Genomic DNA, 23313 nt, shown 5'->3' on the forward strand with positions numbered 1-23313 from the left:
CATGTGACAAAAGGCCAGTTTTAGAAGGACATTGGTACTGAACTTAGACTTATGAATATTCTGATCTGTTGGAAAATGAAAAAAAATAGGTCACTCGAGGTTTCACACAAGATTATTATTGGAATAAGTCAAATCTGAATTCTTGTAGAAAACTGTGTCTTTAGAACCAATCTCATGTTTTCTTTCTGCCACTGTAACACTGTAAGAGATCCCACTGAACTGTATTTGCAGGCTGACTCAGTACCCTCACCAAGACAGTAAATGCCAGAACTCCAAATATAGACCCTGTCAGGGCAAGATAGGAGATGGGCACAAAAACCAAATGAAGATTCACCAAGACAAATACTAATACCAATCTAAAGCTATTTATGTGATTTTTCATCCTAGATTAGAGCTGTACTGTGCAATGTAATCCACAGTCTGATACTTGCTTGATCTGGTAGAGCTCTGATTCCTGACTCCCATTCTCTGCTTTTCCTGCCTTTTCTGGGGGCAGGGATCTGCCTCAGCCAGTGCTGAGCAGAACATAGACCAGAGCTTGGTACCAACACCTGATTTGACATGAAAGAGAAAAAGCTTTGTCTATATTCTTTTCTTTTTCTTTCATTTTCTCTCCACTTGCAGCAGCTTTTGGGTAACCTTACTGCCCTCCAGCATGCCAGGAGGGCACACAGTGGGAAGGAAATCAGCTGCTTTACAAGCAGTGACCCACAAGTTTACCAATTAGATATTTTCTTTTATTGCAGAATATCTGTCTAAAAATGACACCAAGCCTAACTCTTTGATGAAGGATGCATTTTGAATCCTTTTGGACCCATTTACTATTATTTTTATAGCCTGTACTAATCCAGCAACTTTTTAAGAACTAGAGAGATTTAGAAGCTCCTACAGGAGATATTCAGAGACATCATGCACCACGGTTTTAATAGTATTTCCAGGTACCATGACTAAACCCAAGAAAACACATCTATTCCATCAAAGTACCATTTACCATTCCTTCTTTGAAAATAAACCAAGAGCACTAGCTGTGTTCTCTGCCTAATAGAAAAGGAGACTGCTGGCCATGCTGACAGCAAAAGAGAGAGACAACAAGGATGTATCTATTAGCTATTTATGAGGAAAAGAAGATAAATTCTGCTGCCACAGTTGTTCTTCATTAACAATTGATTCAGTTTATATTCATTACTTGTAGCACAAAGGTGATGCTACTTTGGGGATATTTCTATCACACAAGACTTGGTTTGGTCTTTAAAAGTTCTCCTCTAATACCAGACCAACACAAGTCAGTTGTACCATTTCAGTGCTTCTATAAACATTCAATGACAAGAATAATTAGAAATTTTTAAGATTTGGTTTTCCACTGGCAGACTTGCAAGCTTTTCTCATTTCTATTCTGAGGTGACACTGCCCTCCTGTGGCACGAGGTTTTGTTTTTGCTTTTTCCCCTACGTATACTCCATCCAGAAAGATGAACTGGTTAGGGTTTCCCATTTAGAAGCATGTCATTTATTTATATAGCTGTTTATATGAAATAATTTTGAGAAAAGGTTCCATTTCTATCTCTATTTTCACATGTCCCTTTAAAGAAATATTTTAAAAAGTGCTTGCCCCTCTCTGTATGGTTTCTGTGTAAATTTGGGGGTTAAAAGCCCATTGGGAATCCGGACAGTGGGTGCATCTCTGTCTGCAGGGACCAGGTGGTTGGTATTTGCTGCACATACAAAACTGTGCCTATTACATACCATATAATTTGTAACCTATGTCAATCCTAGTTTTTAGTAAGTTGATCTGTTCTTAAGGAGCAAATAATTGTTAGAAATTCTGGGCAAGTCTGGATAGTGCATTACTCTTCTCCTATCTGACTTTTTTTGGCAGTTTAACAAATTCATGTAGCAGAGAAAAACTTTAGCTTTTAAAAGGATATAATAAAGGTACCTGGTAGCTTGCGCTGGAAATTATTGATTCATAACCAATGTTCTCCTACATAATTTGTTTTCTCCAAATATTTTAAAAGTTTAAACACAAAAAGCTCTACATTATAAACATTATCAGAATTACTAAAACAGATATTGATTTTTATACTACTAAACATTGGCAAAAATATTTAAGATAACTACACACTCAAAGAAAATCCTGTTCAGACCCGGGGATAGAAGACTTCTCATTACTTGGGGAGAAGATCTCCACAATGAAACCCCTGACACCCTGGAGTCAGCATGAGGTGCCGAGTTCATGTGCTGTAAACTCTCAGCAGCACAAAGAAATTCTGGACATTTTAGGTAGAGAATATATAAAGGAACAAACACAGTTTGAGAAGAGAGCCACTTCTACCATCCCTCTGTTTCTGTGGTGCCGTTCAGAGTGGTGTGTAGCTTTGTAAGAAACAGAGAGAAATGAAGTCTTATAAACTCCCAAAACCCTCATTCATATGGACATGTCTATGCACACACTCACTGTTTTCCAAAGCTTTTAAATTAGCCATGAATGACTTCATAGTGTAAACCCATAACAAGGCCAGCCCTTCACTAATTGAATTTCCCTGTTCAAAACTCCATATCCTGAACAGAAATGAAACACTGAATTTTCCCCAGTCAAAAACCATCTGAGAATGAACTGAACTAACACATACAAGTAACTTGACTGTGTGGCTAATATATGATTTTTGAAGCTCTTCTGCAGTTCTTTCAATAATTTAAATCCTGCAGTATTTTAAACAACAGAAGGAATCTCACAATACTAAGTATGAGACAGTCTTAGCTCTAAGTGCTGCTACCTGAACTATAATTAAGACACCAATTTCTTGTGGTGTTATAAAAGTGTTCTTTTCTCTTGCATTTGCACTAGCTACCAAATCACTTCTGAGTACAAATTAGAGGCTTTTTTCCCCAGTACCTTACACTTCGCACAGTCACTTAAACATGCATAAAGAGAGCGCTAATGGGTGTAATTCCCCATTCACTTTGCACAGGTATAAACGACTCTTCAACCAGGGAGCAATGAAGGATCACACCCAGTGAGCTGATTAAATCACTTAAGCACAGTGTACATTCCCCCTGGCTGTGCTTCCTGGCACGACTAATTCCTGCTATTGAACCTTTGGGACCCAGGCCAGCACATGTGCACAGATGGTGCTCAAATCAGGAATTCACTTCCCCTGCTGTAGGACAGAATCCTGGGATTCAAATCACTATGTCACACAAGTGTAGGGTAGGAGGAAGACCACGATTTCCAAAGTTCATACAGACTGCTATGAGGCTGTCTAAATTAGGATGGAACAGGTCTGTCAGAAATAAAACCTTCTGCAAGGGTTTACTAAGGTCACAAGCACTGAATACTGATTAATTAATCTAATTTTCAAATTATCTCCTGCTCTGGAAACGACTTAAAGTTCATATACTTCCTCTGTGTGCACCAAGATAAATATTCAATTTCCCATTCAGTGTGGCAGCATGAAGATGCTGTGTCTCAAGTCAGAACACTGCTCTGCATCTCTTGATCTTCCAAACATAACTGGGAGAAATAATGCACTTAGCAGAAAATATGATATGAGCATTTATACATGAGGATAAATATGACCTGGATGTAATTGTCCTGAGGAAGTGCATTCTGGTTTAAATATATGTCATTAAATATAATTCATTGTCCTTTCCGTGAAGAAACTGGTTAACTTGCTAGTGTGTCTTCAGATGAAGACTATGTCTGTCTACATGCAGATACAAACACAGATCACTACAAAGGAATAGCAGAAATGTGCACATTCAGAGAAACAGAGGAAGGGTGTCAATATTTAAGGGATCAGTTATTACACTCCTCAGTGCAATAAGATTATTTTTTCCAGGGAAATTTTGTATTTCTTAGAAGTTGAAAATTACGGAGGTGTTATTTTCTAGACAGACGTCATAGAAATATACCTCAGAATGGACAATATGAATGTAAGGTCTCTGGTGAATGGCTAAATAATCCAAAATCTTCTGATTACAATGCCAAATGTTGAGGGTTTAAGTGTGTTGTCTTACACAGATACTGTCAGGTTGCACTATCATTCATTTCTAGAAAACTCCAAAAGTGTATTAGTGCTCCAAACAGCAATCTGGCAGTCTGAGAAGCTTTCTTGCTGCAGCAGACAATAGTGGACAAACAAGACACAGAGCTCAGGGAGAGAGGATGAAGTAGTAATGAAAAGATTATAAATTTGCCAAGTGAGGACTAATAAATGACATTATGCTGAGGATCAAGTCTAGCCATTTTTACTAAACTAATGTCTTAGTTTGACAGCTTCATGCAGGCATCACACCAGGAGTGAAAAATCACCTGAGGCACAGAGATAATCTGAAAATAACAGAGTATTTAAACTGGTCTCAGCTAAAGAGCTGAGACGTGCATGAATAAAGCCAGAAAATAAACCAAATCTGGATAAAAACAGGGCTGGGGCAAGATGCCATCAAGAAAGGTGTGATTAAAGCAAAGCACTGTCAAGTCTATGTTCCACATGGGATTTAATGCATTTGATGTTTTGGATGTATGTGTTGTGACAACTGAGACTGAATCCTAAACTTCACATCTCAGGTCTTGCATTATTTTCTATGTTCAGAGTTGTTTTTTAATTCAAATTCTCAGAAGACCTGCTGTTATATCGTTCCAACATCACTTAAGTAAACTTGGCAATCCCAGCAAGATACTTCTCTGGAGCATTGCAGCACTTAGTCCTCTTTTCCTTATCTCATTGTTGTCACAGTTTTCCCTGGCTGGCAATTGAGTACACGTGGCTTCTCACCCACTTCCCACCCACCACCCCTCCCCAGTGGAGAGGAGAATGAGAAAGAAAAGGTAAACCTCATGGGCTGAGACAGGAACAACTTAATAATTAAAATAAAATGTTACTATTATTAGAAATATGTAAATAACACTAATTATAACTGCAACAATAAGGGGAGAAAGTGACAGAACCCCAGAGAAGCAGGTGATGCACAATGCAGTTGGTCACTACCAAAGACTGATAAGCCCAGCCCACTCCCCCGGCTCATGTACTGGGCAAGACATCCCAGGGTGTGGAATATCCCTTTGGCCAGTTTGGTTCATGTTTTAAAAGGTCATATGGATTATGTAATGAACAGCAACAAAAATATTAAAATAATGCATACAATACTGTAAAAATGTAACTGTAATAATTTACTGTATAAAAAGCATTTCTTGGGTTAAGGGAAAAATTCAGACAAGTCTCCATTGACACAAGGGGATCACCACTAAAACCAAACAAAAAACCAGAAGTATTTGGAAATAGTCTATAAAATAGAAGGACTAAGGATGCTCTCCCTCTACACACACAGATGTTTATTCATATGTTATCCACAGCACCCCTGGGCTGGGTTTGCACACCCAGCTGTTGAACAAGGACAGTGTGTGAGGGAGGGCTTGCACTATGCCTTGGTCCATCTCTATTTAGCTCTTCTCAGCACAGATACTGAGTTTTGGATTTAAGTCTAATACCTATAGGAAAGTTATGGCTTGTATACTGAAGTCTGATATTTTCTGTTCCTCTGAGTACAAGGCAGAAGGGCTACTGCTGCCAAACAGTTGGGCAAAAAGACCTGTACAAGAATAGGACAAAAAATAAGGAGCAAGTTACCTGGGATCTGGTACCTCACTCTTCTACTCCAAAAGAGCCCATAGCAGTTGGAACTTCAGTAGAAAGAAACAAGGACAGCAATAAAACATCCACATTTTAAACTTCAATTCTGGGTCTTTTGTACCTTTTTCTGTTCTAATCTATATTTGGGTTTATATTTCATCTCTTCTGGAAATTCTTTGTCCCATTAAATTGATATAATAACAGTGAGCACAAAATCCTTCTCTTTAAAAATGTTTGCATGGAAGTAAAACAGCTACTGCTTAAAGTGACTCTACCATATCATAGCAGAATAAAATTGAAATAGGAATGCTATTAATAGCATATATGAAGGTGAATGAATAAAGGGATAATTCCAAAAACCGAAAAAAAAAATCACTCCTTAGGAAGTTAATATATGATCCAGAGAGATGAAGAATGAGTCATACTGTAATTTTATGGCTTCAGCTTTGCAGTGCTGCTGCTGAGTGCTGGTTTTTGATAGGTTGGCTGGACTTTGGTATTTGAAGGACATGCACATACAATGCAAAGTATCTGTGACTGAAGAAAATCATCAGAGTGTACTTATTACACTTGTTTGCTCATATTCAGATGCATCATCTTAAAAACCGCATATATAAAATTTGGGGGCTTTATGTATTTGGTTTAATTGTAACATAATATAGTTAAACTAAAGCCAGTCAATCCCAGGAATATGGATATTCAATTAAAAAAAAAAAAAGTTACAAAGAAGCACCAGTTGAAAAATATTTCTGAAGTTTCTTCTGTGGTCAGGTTCAAAGGGATTATTCTGGGAGAAATTTAAATTCCAGAAAAGAAGGAACTCAACGTTAACTAAAGGTACTGATCTAAGCAGAACTTGCATTAGCCACTCTTTGATAATGCTGGAAAACTAGCTCACTCTAAATTTGCAAACCATATCCTGTTTCCATTAGAGACTTCTCTGGGTGCATTTCACTGAATTGCAAGGAAGCCTTTGTACCCTGGGGTTCTGTAGTTCCTTTGCAATCAAGATTTTTCCCAGAGTTCTGTAATCTGAAGTAAAGATAAGAACTAGAGGTTTTTTTAGTTTAGGAAAGAAACCACAACCAAAAACAACAATGACAACAACAAAAACCAACAAAACCAGAAAAACTCACAAAAACTCCCAACCAACCAAAAAACACCAAGAAAACTCACCTAAAATAACAAAAAACAAACCACATCAAAACCTGAAGCTTGGCTGTGTTCCTGAGCCCAGATGGAATTTACTTAACAATTTGAAAGGGGAAGAGAACCTGGAAAGACAATCACAAACTCCTGAATAAGAAGGACGTGTTATGTACACCTGAGTAACTTCTAGCCTAGCTTTTGTGGTCACTTATGAAATGTGGGTTCAAATCATTTTAAAGGAGAAAATGCAACAGAAGATCAGCAGGAAAATAAAAAAAATAATTACTGATACAGCACAGCCCTGAAGAATAGTTAAGAACATGGAAAATGTAGGAAGTACATCTGAAAGTGTCCAACACTTGAGAGTGGAGCTGGGAGCACACTAGTGGGGACACAGAGACTGGAGGAAGGCTGGACCCCACCACACCACACCCTGGGCTGCTGCAAGGGGACCACACCAGGCAGGTGTGGTGAGGAGGAATGACATGGTTAGACCTGAGTTCATCTGCACAACTGTTAAATTTCCTAGTGAGGAAAAACTACTGGTTCCTGAGCTAGAGCTGTGTTGAAGATGTATGTGTGTATTTGCCATCAGCACATCTGGTGAATCCCTTGAATATTTATGCACACACAACCCAGATGTGGAATAGGAAAGCCCTAGCTCTTACATAGAAATTTTATGTTGGTTTTTTAACATAATATTTTATTTGTTCTGCTTTTGTTTTACAGGAGACTATGTAGTCATGTCTGTGTTCTTTAACCTGAGCAGGAGAATGGGTTATTTCACAATTCAGACCTACATTCCCTGCACACTTATTGTTGTCCTGTCCTGGGTCTCTTTCTGGATTAATAAGGATGCAGTTCCAGCCAGAACATCACTGGGTGAGTTTATCTTTCCTGTTTTCTTCAAGCATTATCATGTTTAACTGACACCTGTGCAGATCATCAGTTTGTAAATATGAGAACAGACAACTTCACATGCCCTCTCCTCATTTAGAGGAACACAGTAATTTCCAAAGAATAACACAAACTGAGCTATATTTGCATGTCTTTTTTGCCATGTCAGATTCTGACTATTGCAGATTGTCAACAATAAAAGCTTTCACATTTTTTCTGATTACAGCAGAATTTTTATGAACATCAAGAGGATGGGGACACACAGCTGGCTTAGAGGCAGGGTGCATTAGTTTCACTTGTTCTACTTCCATATCACGGTGACTGGCAACACAAATTAAATAATTACCAAGAAGGAATCCACCTTTCTGGCTGTATGTCCAAGTGCTATCAAGGGGAGAATGTAGCACCGTGACTACTTTAGAAACCAAGAATCAAGTACAGACTTCAGGCAAAAAACATCAACTGAATTTGGTGGCATCCAAAACCTTATACATGAAAATGTGACATGCAATTAATCAGAATTAGAAATTTCTACACATTTAGCAACTGCTCCACAAATAAACTAAGAGGCCAAATTAATCTTGCTTGTGCAAAGCAGCTGAAAGAGTAAGAAATAACAAAGCAGAAACATTCAGCTAGAGAAACTTTAACACATTTTCTACTTCTACATTAAATCCACTCAAGTGAGAATTATTTCAGTTTTCCCCTCTGCATTTTCATTTCTTCACAGAACCACAGCACAGAGCACTGGAGTGAAAAATAGGGTACACAATTTTCATTTCAGACTCCCTAGAAGGAACACAACAGAGGACCAGTGGCTTCCATAAAAGAAGGCTTTAAGCATGTTATTGTTTTTTTTTCACATCCTCTTTGAAAGAGGTTATAAAATCTGCTTTAAAGAAGTACAAAATTAATAAAGGCATTCAGCTATTATTTTAAATTTTACCTAGATACACAAAACAGACTTGTCCCTCTCTTGAGAATTAATCTATTTGCACCAGTAAGAAAGTAAATCCAACAGTGCAATAAAAAATGTGGTAGATTTTAAGTCTTCTGATGCATTTTTAAGGTTTTTCACATCACAATACATGCAACAATGTTCTGAAGGGGAAGGGATGGTGAGGCATGTCACAGTACTTCTCTTTCATAAATCTGTCTCTTGCTCTGTTTAAGGATTTGAGCGCATAAAACCTAAACTTCAATTTCCAAAAAAAAAATAAAAACTCCCCAGAAGTAAACTGCAAAACCAAAACCTTAAATTAAATTTCTTAGAATTCATCTAACCAAAGTACTCTACAGAGCAGCACTGGCAGTGACCATGCAAAAAAGTCAATTACCCCTGTTAATCCTCTAAGCTCCCACTGAACTGGCATTTCACTGCTAGAATGTGCTACTGAATACCTTTGCTGTGTGTTTGAACTCCAGGCACACTGCAAAACCAATCACAGAGAGATAACTGGCAAAATCAGTTTTCTACTTGAAGTAATGTTATTCTGGTTTTTTTCTGTCCATTTACCAGGAATTACAACTGTCCTGACAATGACCACCCTAAGTACAATTGCTCGTAAATCTCTTCCCAAGGTCTCCTATGTGACAGCCATGGATCTTTTTGTGTCAGTCTGCTTTATTTTCGTGTTCTCTGCACTGGTGGAATATGGAACTTTGCATTACTTTGTCAGCAACAGAAAGCCAAGCAAGGATAAAGACAAAAAGAAGAAAAACCCAGTACGTATCTTTTTACCAGCAAGGCCTAAAATTTAATAAGTTTTTCTGAGAGAGCATTTAAATCCCTCTTTAAACCTGTCCTTATTTTCCATACTTTTTTATTACCTATATACCCATCCTTTGTAACAATAGGAATGCCAACATTCACTTGGAGAATCAAAGCTCATGTATTACAGCTTTCTGGATGCCAGAAGATCTAATTTCATAGGATAATGATCTTTTTAACCAAAGTGTTCTGCAAACCACAACTACCAAAGGCATTATTTATGTTATATATAGATCTCTTTATAGAAAAGATCAGTTTCTCTTATTAGTATTAGCAATATTTTATGTCCACAATGTTGACATGACTGCCTTGCTTATAAGGACTACAGTTAAACCTTTATATTCAAACTTGGGTGTGTTTTCTCCAGCTTCCCCTTAGCATCTGTTTCCTTTCCATTGTTTCCTTAAATTCTTTTTTTGTATATTTCTTACCTTATTTACCTGCTTCTCTGCCTTAGAAAGTGATTTTGCAGTAGTTTATAACGATAGTTATGGATATATGCTACCCAATAGTAAAAATAATGTATAAAATAACAACAGAAAAAAAAATCCTGGGAACACCCTCAGTAGCAATTTGGGCTTTTGCCCAGACAGGCTAAGAATTCGATGCTTATTTTGTCCAGGACAGATTTCTCCTTGCCTTTGGCAACTGAGCTGAAAAATGTGTTGTCTAGAATCTCTAAAACATTTAGCCTAATCATCTACCAAAAAAACCCCCAAACACCTAAAAAACAATAAAACCCCCCAAACCCAAACACCCCCCAAAAACCCCCAAAAAACTACCGTAAACCAACCAAAGGAGGAAAAAAAAGTGAAAAACATGAAGGAAAAGTGTTTTACATTAATAAAGAGTATTTTCATTTCCATTTCAGGCATCTAACAAAGAATAAAGTAATTTGTATTCGCTCTGCTAACATATTGAAGGACTTTTGAAAATATTCTCTTTTAGTTTTAAAATACATCACAAAAATGGATATAGAAAAAAATTGCAGTTAAGGAATCTTTCACTACATACTATTCCTATAATTTCAAGTTTAAAAGCTGCTGAGAGGTAGACTGTAAAAAAAAAGTAAAATGATCAAGTGATGTGTTCGTGTTAGATGGAAATAAAAGTATCTGTGTGTCTTATGCAGTCAGGACCAAAAGGACCAAAACTAGATGTAGCTCAGATTTAATTGTTCACTTTAAGGCATCCACATGAGGAGGAATAACTTATTCTTGACATGGCCTATCTGTGAGCATCTGGGAAAAAACAGAACTATAAATGCTTGCCAAAATCCCAGTCACAGATTCTAAAAATGATAAAAGTAGTGTTCAGGGCAAAGTCTTATAAAAAAGACTTTTTACCTTCAAAGATGCTTCCATAAAATGTGAATGGTCTCTTTCCAAACAGTTCAGCATAAAAGACTAAAATTCCCTCAGGATATGAAAATCTAACAGGAGTTTGATATCTTATGTCTTTGGCCCAGATGTAAACAAGACAGTGACAAGTTGAAAATGTGGGGGATTTTATGTTACAGATAATTGTTTCAATTGCTGTAATCCCAATCTCTCTATAAATTTAGTTATTTTTGACTTACCATGTTTTAGAAACATATTTTTAATTTACATTATTTTTGTCTCTTTCTTTCCTTTCTTTAATTTAAAACAAAACTCTCTGATTCTCTTTTCTGTCTACAAAATGAAAGCTTCTTCGGATGTTTTCCTTCAAGGTATAATGCTTTTTGGAATGGAAATTCACTGCATGCGACTGCTGAATTTAACTAGTAGAGCTTAGATGAGAGTGGTGTTTTGTCTGGTCTTTTCATTAATGAGAAAACTGTTCAAGCTACTTCCTAATTAAGTAGAATGGTTACAAATTCCTAAACAATTTGTAGAGTTGATTCAGCAGCCCAAATACCACTATGGTCCTGAACTTACATAAGTTCAGGAGTGACCAACATTATTGGATCCCATGAATTAAGGGAGTTTAACATTAAAACATTTCTGCTCCTCTCTCTCAATTTGCCATGGGATCCAATAGCACCAGCTAGCCTAAAACCTGCAATACACCCTTTTAGAACTCAACTCTGACCCTGGAGTTTTAATCTTTCTGATTTCACTCCTAATTATAAAGCCAAATCTGTTCTGATGTTGACCTGAGAAAAACTCAATGTCATCAATTACTCAAATGTTGTTCATTTTGCAAAAAAAAAAGTCAGAGTTTTGAAAGGGTTTAAGATGCATATAGATTTTGAATGTTGTCACTGGATCAACACACTTAGAAAATTACTTAATATATCTAGTTGTGTTCCACATTGAAACCTTATCTCCATTCAGAAATGCAGAGATTTTATTAAAAAAAATTAAAAGGGTGGGGGGGGGGGTGGGGGTGGGGGGAAGAAACCACATGAAATAAATGACATTGAATTTACATACATGGAATGGAATTGTTATGCTTCTCTAACGACTATCAGCATGAAATTTCAATGCCTATCATCCCAGCATTCACCCAGGGAATGTGTTTTAAATACTTGCTCAATTCATTCTAATTATATGTATGTATATATACATGTACAGCTACTATATAAAATTCAGAACATGTTGAACCTTCTAGTTGGTGAACATTAGTAGGTGGTGAGCTGCAAATATTCAAATAATTGGAGAGTCTTATAGAGATTCTTCTAATCTTCAAAAAAACCTAGGTTTTGCCTTTTTCCTGTGTATACATATTCTTTTTTCTCAACATGAACCACCCCTTTTAAAATCCTGCATTTCCAATTGATTCAGTTCCTTTCATGTGCAATACAAAAATTGCCTTCAGATAACAAGCAGCTACATAAACTTTAAAACAAAAACTCAAAATACCATCAATTACATTCCTGGATGTTTCATATAACCTGTCATGTTTAGTCAGTTTAGCTTTGAAGCTGATTTCCCATAGCTGTTAACTTTAGATTGGTTTGTGCTGCTTTCCTCTAAAGGGTATGATGCAACTGCTTTAAATAAGCTCAAGGTAATTTTGCCACTAGAACACCTCAGCAATTTCCCACGTATCCCCCACAGAACCATCATGCACATGTTGACCATCATTCCCAACCGGTCTGATGATAATAACAAAGTTTCTCTCTCTACCATCTCTTTTCATCTTTTGCTACTCCACCGTAGGCACCTACTATCGACATCCGCCCCCGATCAGCTACAATTCAAATGAACAATGCCACACACCTCCAAGAAAGGGATGAGGAGTATGGGTATGAGTGTCTCGATGGCAAGGACTGTGCCAGTTTTTTTTGCTGCTTTGAGGATTGTCGGACGGGGGCGTGGCGGCACGGCAGAATACACATCCGCATCGCCAAAATGGACTCCTACGCCCGCATCTTCTTCCCAACTGCCTTCTGCTTGTTCAACCTGGTCTATTGGGTATCATATCTGTACCTTTAAAAGCTGTAGGAAATCAGTGATATGAGCCTTACTCACTGAATTTCTTAGAGAGATGGTTTCCTAAATCCACTTGAAGTATTTATGATGCGCTTTATAGTGATCTGAATTCTTTAGTGCCATAATCCCGTAAATATCAGTCATATCATCTGTCCAAAAATTACCATCAGGTTATTGTGAATTACATGTCCATTCCACATGCCAAAATAATTTAAAAATAAAATCATGTCGATAGGTAATATACGCCTATACCTGCTGGAATAGAGAGAAACAGGGCAGACAGGACAAGGGGAGCATAGCAACATCACTTAATAGTTGATACTGTGATTCCGAATAGGAGTGAGAGAGAGGAGAATTCCCAGGTAAAGTGCTGTACAGTTTGTTAACATTGGCTATAATTATGCTATAGCTTTATTCTCTGTGGGCTTTTCTTTTTGGAAGAGTCATCTCTCACTTTGAATAGGTATTATTAAGCTAGGAAAATGAACTTCTACTCCCACCAAGATGAAAACAGACCTTTCCCTTTGCCATCCCTTTAAGAGCACATGTACAATGCTGTAAATATTTCAATACCTTATAGTACATAAAGCCTAGTGCATGCATCTTTTGGGGGCCAAAATAAATGAAAAAAGGTACTATAAAGTTATGTCTTTTATTTTGTGTCTCTGGATGTGCTATTGTAATTGAAATGTGGACAAACCTAATTTTCTTTTTTCTTGAAAACTTGCCCCTCTCCCTCATGCATGGAAGATCCAAGCAGACAGCACTGTCATGCAAGATATTAGAGAAGCCTTAAGGATTCAACTAAATAACATATAGACAAATCTGTTTGGCCAATATAATAGCTCATAAAGTGTAATGTATGTGTCCTCTGCAGTTGTAGCCTTCATTTCCCATTGTTAATGTTGCTATATTTCAACTGAATCTCCAGTAATTATACATTGCAAGATCAGCTTCGGAATTTAATCCACGTGCTTCTATTGTTCTTTTCCCATGTGGAGCTCCACTTTTTTCCTTACTCAAGTGTTTGTGGGGGTCTTTTATTCTTTAATTCAGTACAGGAAATAGCTTTTATTCTAGATGTTATTTTTACATAACAGCTTCAAGTTAATTTTGAAACATTAGTCCTTCTATTGTATATACACACACAATTCTCTGCCCATTCATGTCCTTGATCAGCAATAGTTGTTGTCAGTGCTGCTTTCACTCAGTGAGTACCTTTACTAAAACAAACCTTTACCATGGCTAGCACAGAATTTATAGATAGCCTCGAAAACAAAAGGGAACAGAAGGTGTCTCGGCTACTAAATCACATGTATGCAGTTATGTATGTATTTAAATCCTTCAACCCACCTGGGTGAATCCTGAAAACCACTGGTTTTCAGAACCTGTATGATGCTCAATTATGCAACCTTAAGCACATGTAAATATGACTGATGGTTTTTGTTTGTTTTTTTTTTTTAATTTGTCAAAGATGCAAAACACCACCTCCAGAAAAGTGGGCTTGCAGCTTGAAAAGGGAGACCTATAGCTTAACACTACAGAATTATTATTAATTGAAATGGAGGAAAAGGAAAGTTTTCCAATGTCTGTATAGTTTTGGAAATAAAAATGTATAAAAAAGTAATATCTCTTGATCATCAATTGCTCCTAGTCCAATGTATTCAAAACATTTTAATAAAGGAATTGCACACACCTGTGGACTTTTTCAATAAAACTACTGCACTCAACTCCAGCTTTTCTGTGATGAGTTTGTTAAAAGCATGATTTAAGAACTAGACTGCTCGACCAGTTGGATTAATCAGCTGACTAAATATTAAGTGATTATAATCCTTATAACCCTCTGCATTGTCTCATTTTGTAGTCAAATGGCTCATATATAACTTTAAAGAATGGAGACTAGTTCTTTTGAAGGTCATCTTATTATAATTTAAAAAAAAAATTGAAAATCACAGAATTGGAAGTACTCCAAAGAGAAATAACTTTCCTTTATCTACTAAGAGAGTCTCCACTCTCTGAATGGGTGCCAATTACCTTTCATATACGAAGGTGTTTCAACTGGTACCAGACTGATCTCTAATTTTTTTTTCTGCAGTAGTCAGTGATTTAAGAACTTTGTTTTATTTTCTTGCAATTAATAAGAGTGACTAATGCTATACATTTAAAATGGCAATTTTTCCCTGCTTCCATATAGGTTTTACAGATAATCACTATGAAACAAACCAGCCATTTAATGCCCTCAGTCCAAGTGCATTTTGGTAAACACACATAGAATTATTTTTTTGTCATGATTTGTGGAATTAATGGGACACTAAGCACTTTACCCTAGTTCAGCCATCAGGTTAGCTGTGCCTAAGAAAATCTGCAGTACTGATGAATCAGATGCAATAATGAGGAACAAATGGTCCAATCCCTCACTTGTGCATGTTTGGCTTCTCCTTCCAGCAAGGGAGGAGTTAAGAATTGATATATCCCCACCTAAATAATGCAAACCACACAAACTGGGAAAGTGTGCCACATCTGCCCTAAGGAGGTGAACGAACTTTTCTCACCATGTACCATGACACAAAGTAAAGGAAATGAGACCCTAATCAGTGAAAAACTTCCCTCCTGCCACACTTACTGAGGGGATTTGTCATTTCCTTCTGGGGAAAATGGAGGAAATTCAAAAGGATTGTTTATGAGAAAACACAAAAACATTCCCAGCAAGAAACTGACATCAAAGTGCAATCCCAGTGTTCCTCTAATAGGGATTATTTACCTCTTCAGTACAGAAAAAAACCTTTGTGTTGTAAAGCCAGATTGCCACCACAGTACACAAAACATTGGGTATGATAAGTGTTATTATTCAGAAGAAAACTGCCCAGAAACCTCTCTTTAGAGACATGTTCATGTATACATATCAGAGGAAACATTATGCTAATGTATACATTATACATACTAACTCTCTCAGCTGTATTCCAGAGAACAAACTCACTCCTGATGCACCAGGCTTGCTGAGATGTTTTCAAGCTCATCACATTGCAAATAAAGATTACTGCTCTGAGATGTGTCTGAGGATGTTCAGAGTGGCACTGGAAGTTGTTATCAAGTATACCCTAGTGGCACAATTATTTACTTGCTATTTACATTCCAAGAGCATGCAATATCCTGACTGAGACAAGACATGGTTGTCCCAGGGATTATACCACAACAGGACATCTTCAGAGCATTTATACATCTTTACACATTTATAACATTTACAAACCCAGATTGTAAATAAAGAACTGGTATTCAGGGAGATCACATGACTCAACAATAGTTCTCCTATTTTTTATGTTAGCCAGGCCAAAACCCCCCATTTTATCAAGCAAGTATGGAATAATTTTAGACGCTGTACAATAAAAAATGCTAAGGATACATACACACTAGAAAGGGAGAAAAAAATCAAGGAATCTTTTTAAAAATCCACTGTACCTCATTTCTAGCTCATTTTCCCACAGTTACGTAAGTCTAGAACATGGTTGGGCTGGCCTAATAACAATGTTTCAGTTTCAAAGACACAGCTGTTACAACAACTATTGGGAATCCAAATATTTAGACTTCCTGCCCCCTGTGCCCCCAAAGCCCTTCAGTATTAAAACATGCAGAAAAAGAAAAAAAAACATACTTATAAAATAATTAGGCAAATGAATAATGTCAGAAAAGGAACAAGAAAGCTCTGTTAACTGCAGAAATTTTAGTGGATAGCATTGTTTTATGCAGAACAAAAAGAGTTTGGCTTATCTGCCTTAGCACCAAAGCTGGGTTTTGTAGCACCATGGTAGAGATGAGCTGAAAAAAGGATTGGAAGACAATAAGCAAGGACTTTTCCAGGTTTGCTGAAGAGTTTATCATGCTTCAGACAAAAGGCAGGACAATGTGAAAAAAAGAATTTTTAGGAGACTTTGGTAGTTAAGGAGAGAAACTGAGGCTTGGATATGACACTGAGGCTGAAGTCCATATTAAGATGACCTGCTCTATCCAGGCTGCAGCTGAGAACTGAATTAGACAAGCCAGCAAAAGAATTTGGACATTAATGGACTAAAGTGGTAGCCCAGAACAACAATCTAAGAAGGCAAATTAGAGGCAAAATGATCTACAGAAAATAATTTTCAAGGCTAAAATAATGAAGGTTGCAGTTCTCTGAACTTTTGATAGAGTACCTTTGGGATCCAGGCTTCCTCTACATGCATGAAGGACCACATTTAGTGTAGCCATAGAAAAAAGGTAATGTTATTTGGAAATGATTAGCTACAAGATGAGGTCTTCGTGAAAAATAAAGTCTGTTCATGGACTTCTGCAATTGAGGGACTGAAACATGTTCTTTTAAACTAAGGGAGCATCCAGGGTAGAACTCAGTAGTAAGAGTGAACAAAAAAAATAAAATATGAAGAATCCATCTAAAGGCAACCTAATTACAGCCCAGGGGACAAAATAACATTTTAAAAACCAAGCGTTGTCTTTCAAACAAAATCTCAGTCACTTGGCTGAAAATTTCATTAAATCTTGTGAAAAGCTTCACAGATAAATTGGTTTATTATGCCCATGAGAGGTCTATTGTTCCATTTATAAAAATTAAGAGACAGTGCACTTTCCCCTCCTTATTTAGAAGGATTCTGTAGATGAAAAGATTTAGACTTCCTACTTACACATTACTGTGAGGCTTTTTTTTAAAGACAAGATTTACAATGAAAAACATACCTATTCAATATGTAAAAGAAAGCTCATGACCTTTAAAAGGTCTTGAATAACAGACATGAACTAAAAGCTTGCTTACAAGTCAGCAAACATTTGAATAATTCATTCCAGAATGTCAATTTAATTCACAAAAACATATTAGAAAGGTTGTCTTTCCTGTGGGAAAAATACCCAGATCACAGGATGTTAGACTGGATAGGATATTCTCATTTGGATTCACATAAAATTCATATTGATTATCAAAATGAGAAAAGGGAAAACAAGAAATAAGGAAATATTAATGTGGCTTTAATTCAGCCAGTACGAAAAACATTAGAAATATTGATCTTTCCACCAGAAACATGTTTTTTAATACTGGTATATTGAAACCTGTATCTGATGAGATTTAATCTGCCATCACTCTCTTCAGAATTTTCAAGTATATGCTATTAGCCTAACTATATATTCAGTTATACTGCCATGAGAAGACTCATCCTAATTTACTCATAGAAAAAAAAAGGAACAAAACCCAAACCCCCACAAAAAACACCACCAACCTTCCCCAAAAAGGCTCCAAATCAAGACTTCTCATTTCATTCCTAAAGTGAGACACAAGCACAGAGACATCCACACAGATAATATATTTACAAGATGTCTATAAAAATAGCAAATCAGGCTATGAATGCTTGAAAGTCAGACAGACCTTCTAGAGAGGATTTAGCATAGCTGGATACTTTGCTGTATTAAAGAACAAAAACCTCCATGTTCATTTACCATACTTTTACTAAGATTAAAAAAAAAGTCTCCATGTTTGTATTGACAAAACTATGCATATCCATCAACTCTCAGAATTCATTTCAATGCTTCCCTTAGGACTAGAAGGGAAACACAAGACAGTCTTAGCACTTCTACAATCTCACAAACCTATTCTAATTTCAAAAGCTTTTCTGCTTCTCATTCTTGTTCTACTTCTATCACAACTCCTTAATCTGCTGCCACAGAGAGATTTCTTATAGAAGAGAGCACTTTCCTTGTGCTCTTTCCAATTCCTTTGCCCTCAGTTACATTCACATGAATTTGATGGCTTCCTGCTGATTTAGCAGTGCTGCATCTTTCCTGCACAAATACTTCTGTCCCAAAAATCACCACCCCACAGTTTCACCTAAATCGGTGATTCCATTTCAACCCTGAAAAATTATTGCAATTTGAAAACTATTACTTCTAAAGAAGATATAAGTGGAATAATAAAGTTAATGGACTTGATATCAGGAAACAAAGAAGTGGTAAGACAGACCAATTGCTAACTTCAAGCTCACCTTTATTCCACTTGCTTTCAGGAGAGCTGATGTCAGCTCACATTAAGGCCCATCCCTCTATGCGGAATTCTCAGAGAGTGCCCAGACTGGCACAATCTGCAGACCCTGACAGCTTCCAGGTGTGGCATAAATCTCACCCAAACCATGCCCTCCCCATATAGAAGCTGTCCTGCTGCCCTCAAACACCTGAGGACACTGCCTACAGCTGCTGAAGATTGAGTGTTTCTGGAAGAGCCAAGACAATGGCCATGCCAAAACAGATGCTATTAATTCTTTCAAACCTCAGGTAACACTTCCTCATGTTTTTAGCTGGTTTCAGTAACTTTTCCAGTTTCTGAGGGGTCTTCAGCAGTTCTTTTGGATAATTACACACTGGCCAATCTACCCTGGATGGCCCTTGGGAGATTCTCAGCATCAAAGAATCACAGGTGGAGACTATACAGGCATGACAGAAGTTAGTTTACTATATGCTATGTTTGAATGAAGATAAAACATTTGTTCTTCAGCTCAAATATTTGGCATAGAGAAGAAATAAGTCTAAAAAATGAAAACACTCCACAAAATTAAACTGCAGCAAAACCCATTTCAGAAACAGTCTTGTAGTTATAAAAAGATTTTCCCCCATTTATTTCTACAGATTCTTTTGCAAATATACCACAGCAAAAAGAAAAAAAAATCACAACCAAAATTTATGAAAACAAACTACAAATAATTTTAAGCCAATCTCTAATTGTGATTTGTTAAAATAATTTGTGAACTTCTAAATTTACTGTAGAAACATCAAAAATCAGGCTTTGTTACAAAGGGGAATGAGCACCATAGAATGTGACTTTGTTTTGCTCCCCTCCAGGTCCTACAGAGTATTTACACAGATAGGTCCAAAATAACTAATGGGTGGTGACCTGGAGAGAATGTCACATGGGAAACACATTAGCTCAAGCTACAAATCTATCTAAAATCTGTTAAATAGAAAGCAAAATTATGCTAAAAAAATCACCTTGCAAACTCTTAGTACACTTGAAGGCATTTGTTTCAAACTTCTGTGCCATAACTGATGAGAATTTCCTATATTTGAAGAGTCATCTCATCTCATTCTAGTCTGTGTTAATAAAATACCATTTTTGGGCACTGGAAACCTTTTCTGTCCTTTGGAGCACTCACTTTCAAGAAAAGGTAGGGCAGATCCTCCTTCCAGCTGTTGTCAACCTCATACCCAGCACTTGCGTGCAAAGAAGCAAATCTGAGTGCCAAGCACATCTGAAAGTAGGAATGAACAGAACCCAAAAAGCTGAGGTTTGTTTTTTTTTTTTAATCAAAACCATGGCTTCCTTCCAAAACAGCCTAAAGGGCCTTCTCACCTGCCCAAGAAGGAATTGGGTGTGCTACAGCCCATGCAAACTGGCAGGTGCCACTCACTGCCTGGGTTATTCCTTGAGTGCTACTGGCACCACTCCCACATCTCTTCTGATCCTAAACCAGTGCACTAACACATGTCCTGAGCAGCATGAGACAGGACAATGTGGGAAAGGTAATGTGGTTTGAAAGATCAGCATCAGTGATAAACAGGAAAATTTATTACCTGTTCAGTGTTATTATTTCGTAGTAGTTAACCATAAAGTGATGTTTCTACATATGATTTTTAAGAACCATATGCTTTTTTTGTTCTCTCTACATCACTTCTGATTGTTTCTTTTAGCATTGGTATCAGCATTTTGGACCAAATATTGCCCAAGTGTAAATGATACATCTCTTCAATAATTGCATAACTTAGAGCTATTGAGAAGTGAACAAAACCACAGGATGCCTGTCTGGTAAAGTGGTGAAGGGGCTGGCTCTGTTCAAAATCTCTGAAATTTGAAAATAATCTGATCCACTTTTTTTATCCTCAGATGGCAATTTGGTCCTTTACAGGGAATTTAAGATAAAACAGGTAATTTAAGAATAAAATCCATCCCAAATCTGAAATAAGATTTGCTATGGTAATATTTCCTAAGGGATAAGCTGAACACAATCTCATTGCATGAACACGCATTTTAGTCTCCAGAGGATGTTTTTCCTACCTGTACAAAGGGGAAGAGACAATAATGCTGAGTTAATGCAGACACACGAGTTTTGATTATGTAAACAGACTGAAGTTCACATCCCATGTACATCTGAGATAATTATAAAAATTCTTCAGGGGATTTTGCCAAATAAATGCTAAGTACCCTGTTATTGCTCCTTCTACCTTCCTTCCCGCTCTCCTGGCATCCAGGCACAGAAGAAATGAGATCTCAGTGCTCTTGAATTTGTACCTGGTGCAAAGGAAAAGTACAAGGGGAGAAGATGCTCCTATTCGAAGATGCCCTTATTTTACCCTGTCATCCAAAAAAACCCCTATAGAACTAAGTAGTATTTGGGAGGAAGTCTTAAAAAAAAATTATCTAAATTAACTTGCAATAAACTTCTCTAGGTAAAGAAAGAGATAAGTATTGGCAGCTTATTTTTCTATTCACATTTCTAAACCTCTTAGAAAAATTCAGACCATAGTAATTTAGTAAATTAATGTTGATAGACTAAAAACATCATGACCATTCCTGTAAGAAGTACTACCATATCCCTACATCATTCTGATTATTAGTACATTAAATAATTTTGTCCTGAGTCATTTATCACAGTTCCAATAAATGGATTGACATTCTGATGTTACCTAGAAAATGTAGTCAATGAACATTTTGAAACAGAAAAGGAAAGCACTGCTTTCTCAATTTTAGTAATAAAAATCTTACTAACCTAACTTGAAAAGTTCTGTTTAATTCATAGGTAGCAGGCAAAAATATTAATCAGAATCCTAATCAAAGTCATTCATGCCACAGTAGAACACAATGCATTTGATTCTAAACAGCAACAGTTACGAAAGTTGCTCTGCAATTATTGCGAGTTATGAGGAACATGATTTTCAAAGAGTTAAAATACAAAAGGAGTACTTTACTTATTAAGAAAAAAATTAAAATAATTACATAGGAAATGAAAGTGAAAAGAAAGCAGACAAAAGAACTATATCCCTGAAAATATGGTGAAATAATGGAAACCATAAATTAAATACTCCTTCGATACATTTTAAGAATTAACATGTTTAAAGTTGGCACTTTTCCACTAATTTGGAATACATTATTATTTAAAAACTAGAACCATTGGAGAGTTATGTCACAACTACCAATGAATACATCCCCACCTGAAAGTGAAGTTACCACCTGTAATGAGTTCTGTAGAACTGCATTTTTACTTCGTTTCCTCCTGTTAAGCCCAAGACACCAATTTTCTTTTAAAATCCTTTGCAGAAGATTTTCTTCTAAATTTAAATTTCATGTCACCTGTCCTTAGTACATTTAGACAATCAAAACCTAAGGAGAGAAGTTAGATCACAAAAAAAAAAGTAACTTGGCAAGTTATCACTTAGTCACCTATGGGAACTTCAGAATTCATATCATCACTTTTTCTACAGGTCTTATACAGAGAAAAAGCTGACATTTCATTGGTCTATGTTATAAAACTCAGGGGAAATGGCCTTTTCACTGAGAGGGGACAGAGCTGCTTCCTGTGTCAAAACCTGTAAGGAGCCTTCAGTCCCAAGCACCCTCCTTGTACGGTGGAGGAACCAAAGAGGGACCAAAGAAATCCCTGCTGGGATCTCCTACACAAGCTCACAACTGCAGAACAATGTTCTAACCTGTGTGAGCAAAAACACCCACCAAAACTGCAGAACCACCTCTTGGCTGTGACTTGTCACATTTTGTCAGGGATTTTGCTGACTCCACCCAAGTTCACAGAGATGTATAGATGGCAACTGAGATCCACAGATTAGCATAAAAAGAGACAAACATAGGAGAAAGGTACAAGACTCTTCACAAGTTAACAAATATTTTTTCCTCAGGTTGTTGGACAGATGCCCACAGAATTTTAAAAAGTCATCACTGCAGTGATACATCATCTCTTTGTAACACTTTTTTATATAAAGTTAAATATTTAAGGTGCATAAAGAGTCAATAATATTCATTACTCTGTATCTCCCTCATACCTTTAACATGTCTGCTCTACCACTAAATGGTTAAGGTACCCACTGGGGATTACATCTTCATATGTAATCTTCAGTTTAACCACACTACATATTTTACAGTAAATATTGAAAACAAGCAAGTGAACCATTTCATGATATTCATAAACATTACCCAAATATTCTTTGTGAAATATCATTCTGCCTGGAGAGTAGGTGAAGCATTGCTTTGCATTTTCAGTTTGTCTAGCAAACTGCACAAGTCCATTAAGGAGGGAAGCACTATGAAAGCCACCTCTAGACACAAACAGACCCCTTTGTCTCAAGGGATTTTTGGTTTGGGTGGTTTTGCAGGCTGGGGGAGGACTTATAAAAATATACTGCATTATTCCTATTTTGAA

At 36.8% G+C, this 23313-nt stretch overlaps 1 protein-coding gene across 2 annotated transcripts in view; it reads left to right on the top strand.

Moving 5' to 3' along the window:
* Positions 1-14595, top strand: part of GABRG2 (gamma-aminobutyric acid type A receptor subunit gamma2) — a 61047-nt gene extending 46452 nt beyond the window's left edge. Inside the window, exons 7-10 of one of the 2 annotated variants that reach the window (XM_054642662.2) lie at positions 7508-7660; positions 9195-9400; positions 11134-11157; positions 12593-14595. In XM_054642662.2, coding sequence (XP_054498637.1) covers positions 7508-7660; positions 9195-9400; positions 11134-11157; positions 12593-12868 — 659 coding nt within the window. In that variant the 3' untranslated portion in view covers positions 12869-14595. The remainder of the gene's footprint in view (positions 1-7507; positions 7661-9194; positions 9401-11133; positions 11158-12592) is intronic. The other variant, XM_054642663.2, reaches the window with a different exon arrangement.
* The last annotated feature ends 8718 nt before the right edge of the window (positions 14596-23313 follow it).

The sequence above is a fragment of the Agelaius phoeniceus genome, chromosome 15, assembly GCF_051311805.1.
Source record: "Agelaius phoeniceus isolate bAgePho1 chromosome 15, bAgePho1.hap1, whole genome shotgun sequence".
In the NCBI taxonomy this organism is placed as follows: Eukaryota; Metazoa; Chordata; class Aves; order Passeriformes; family Icteridae; genus Agelaius; species Agelaius phoeniceus.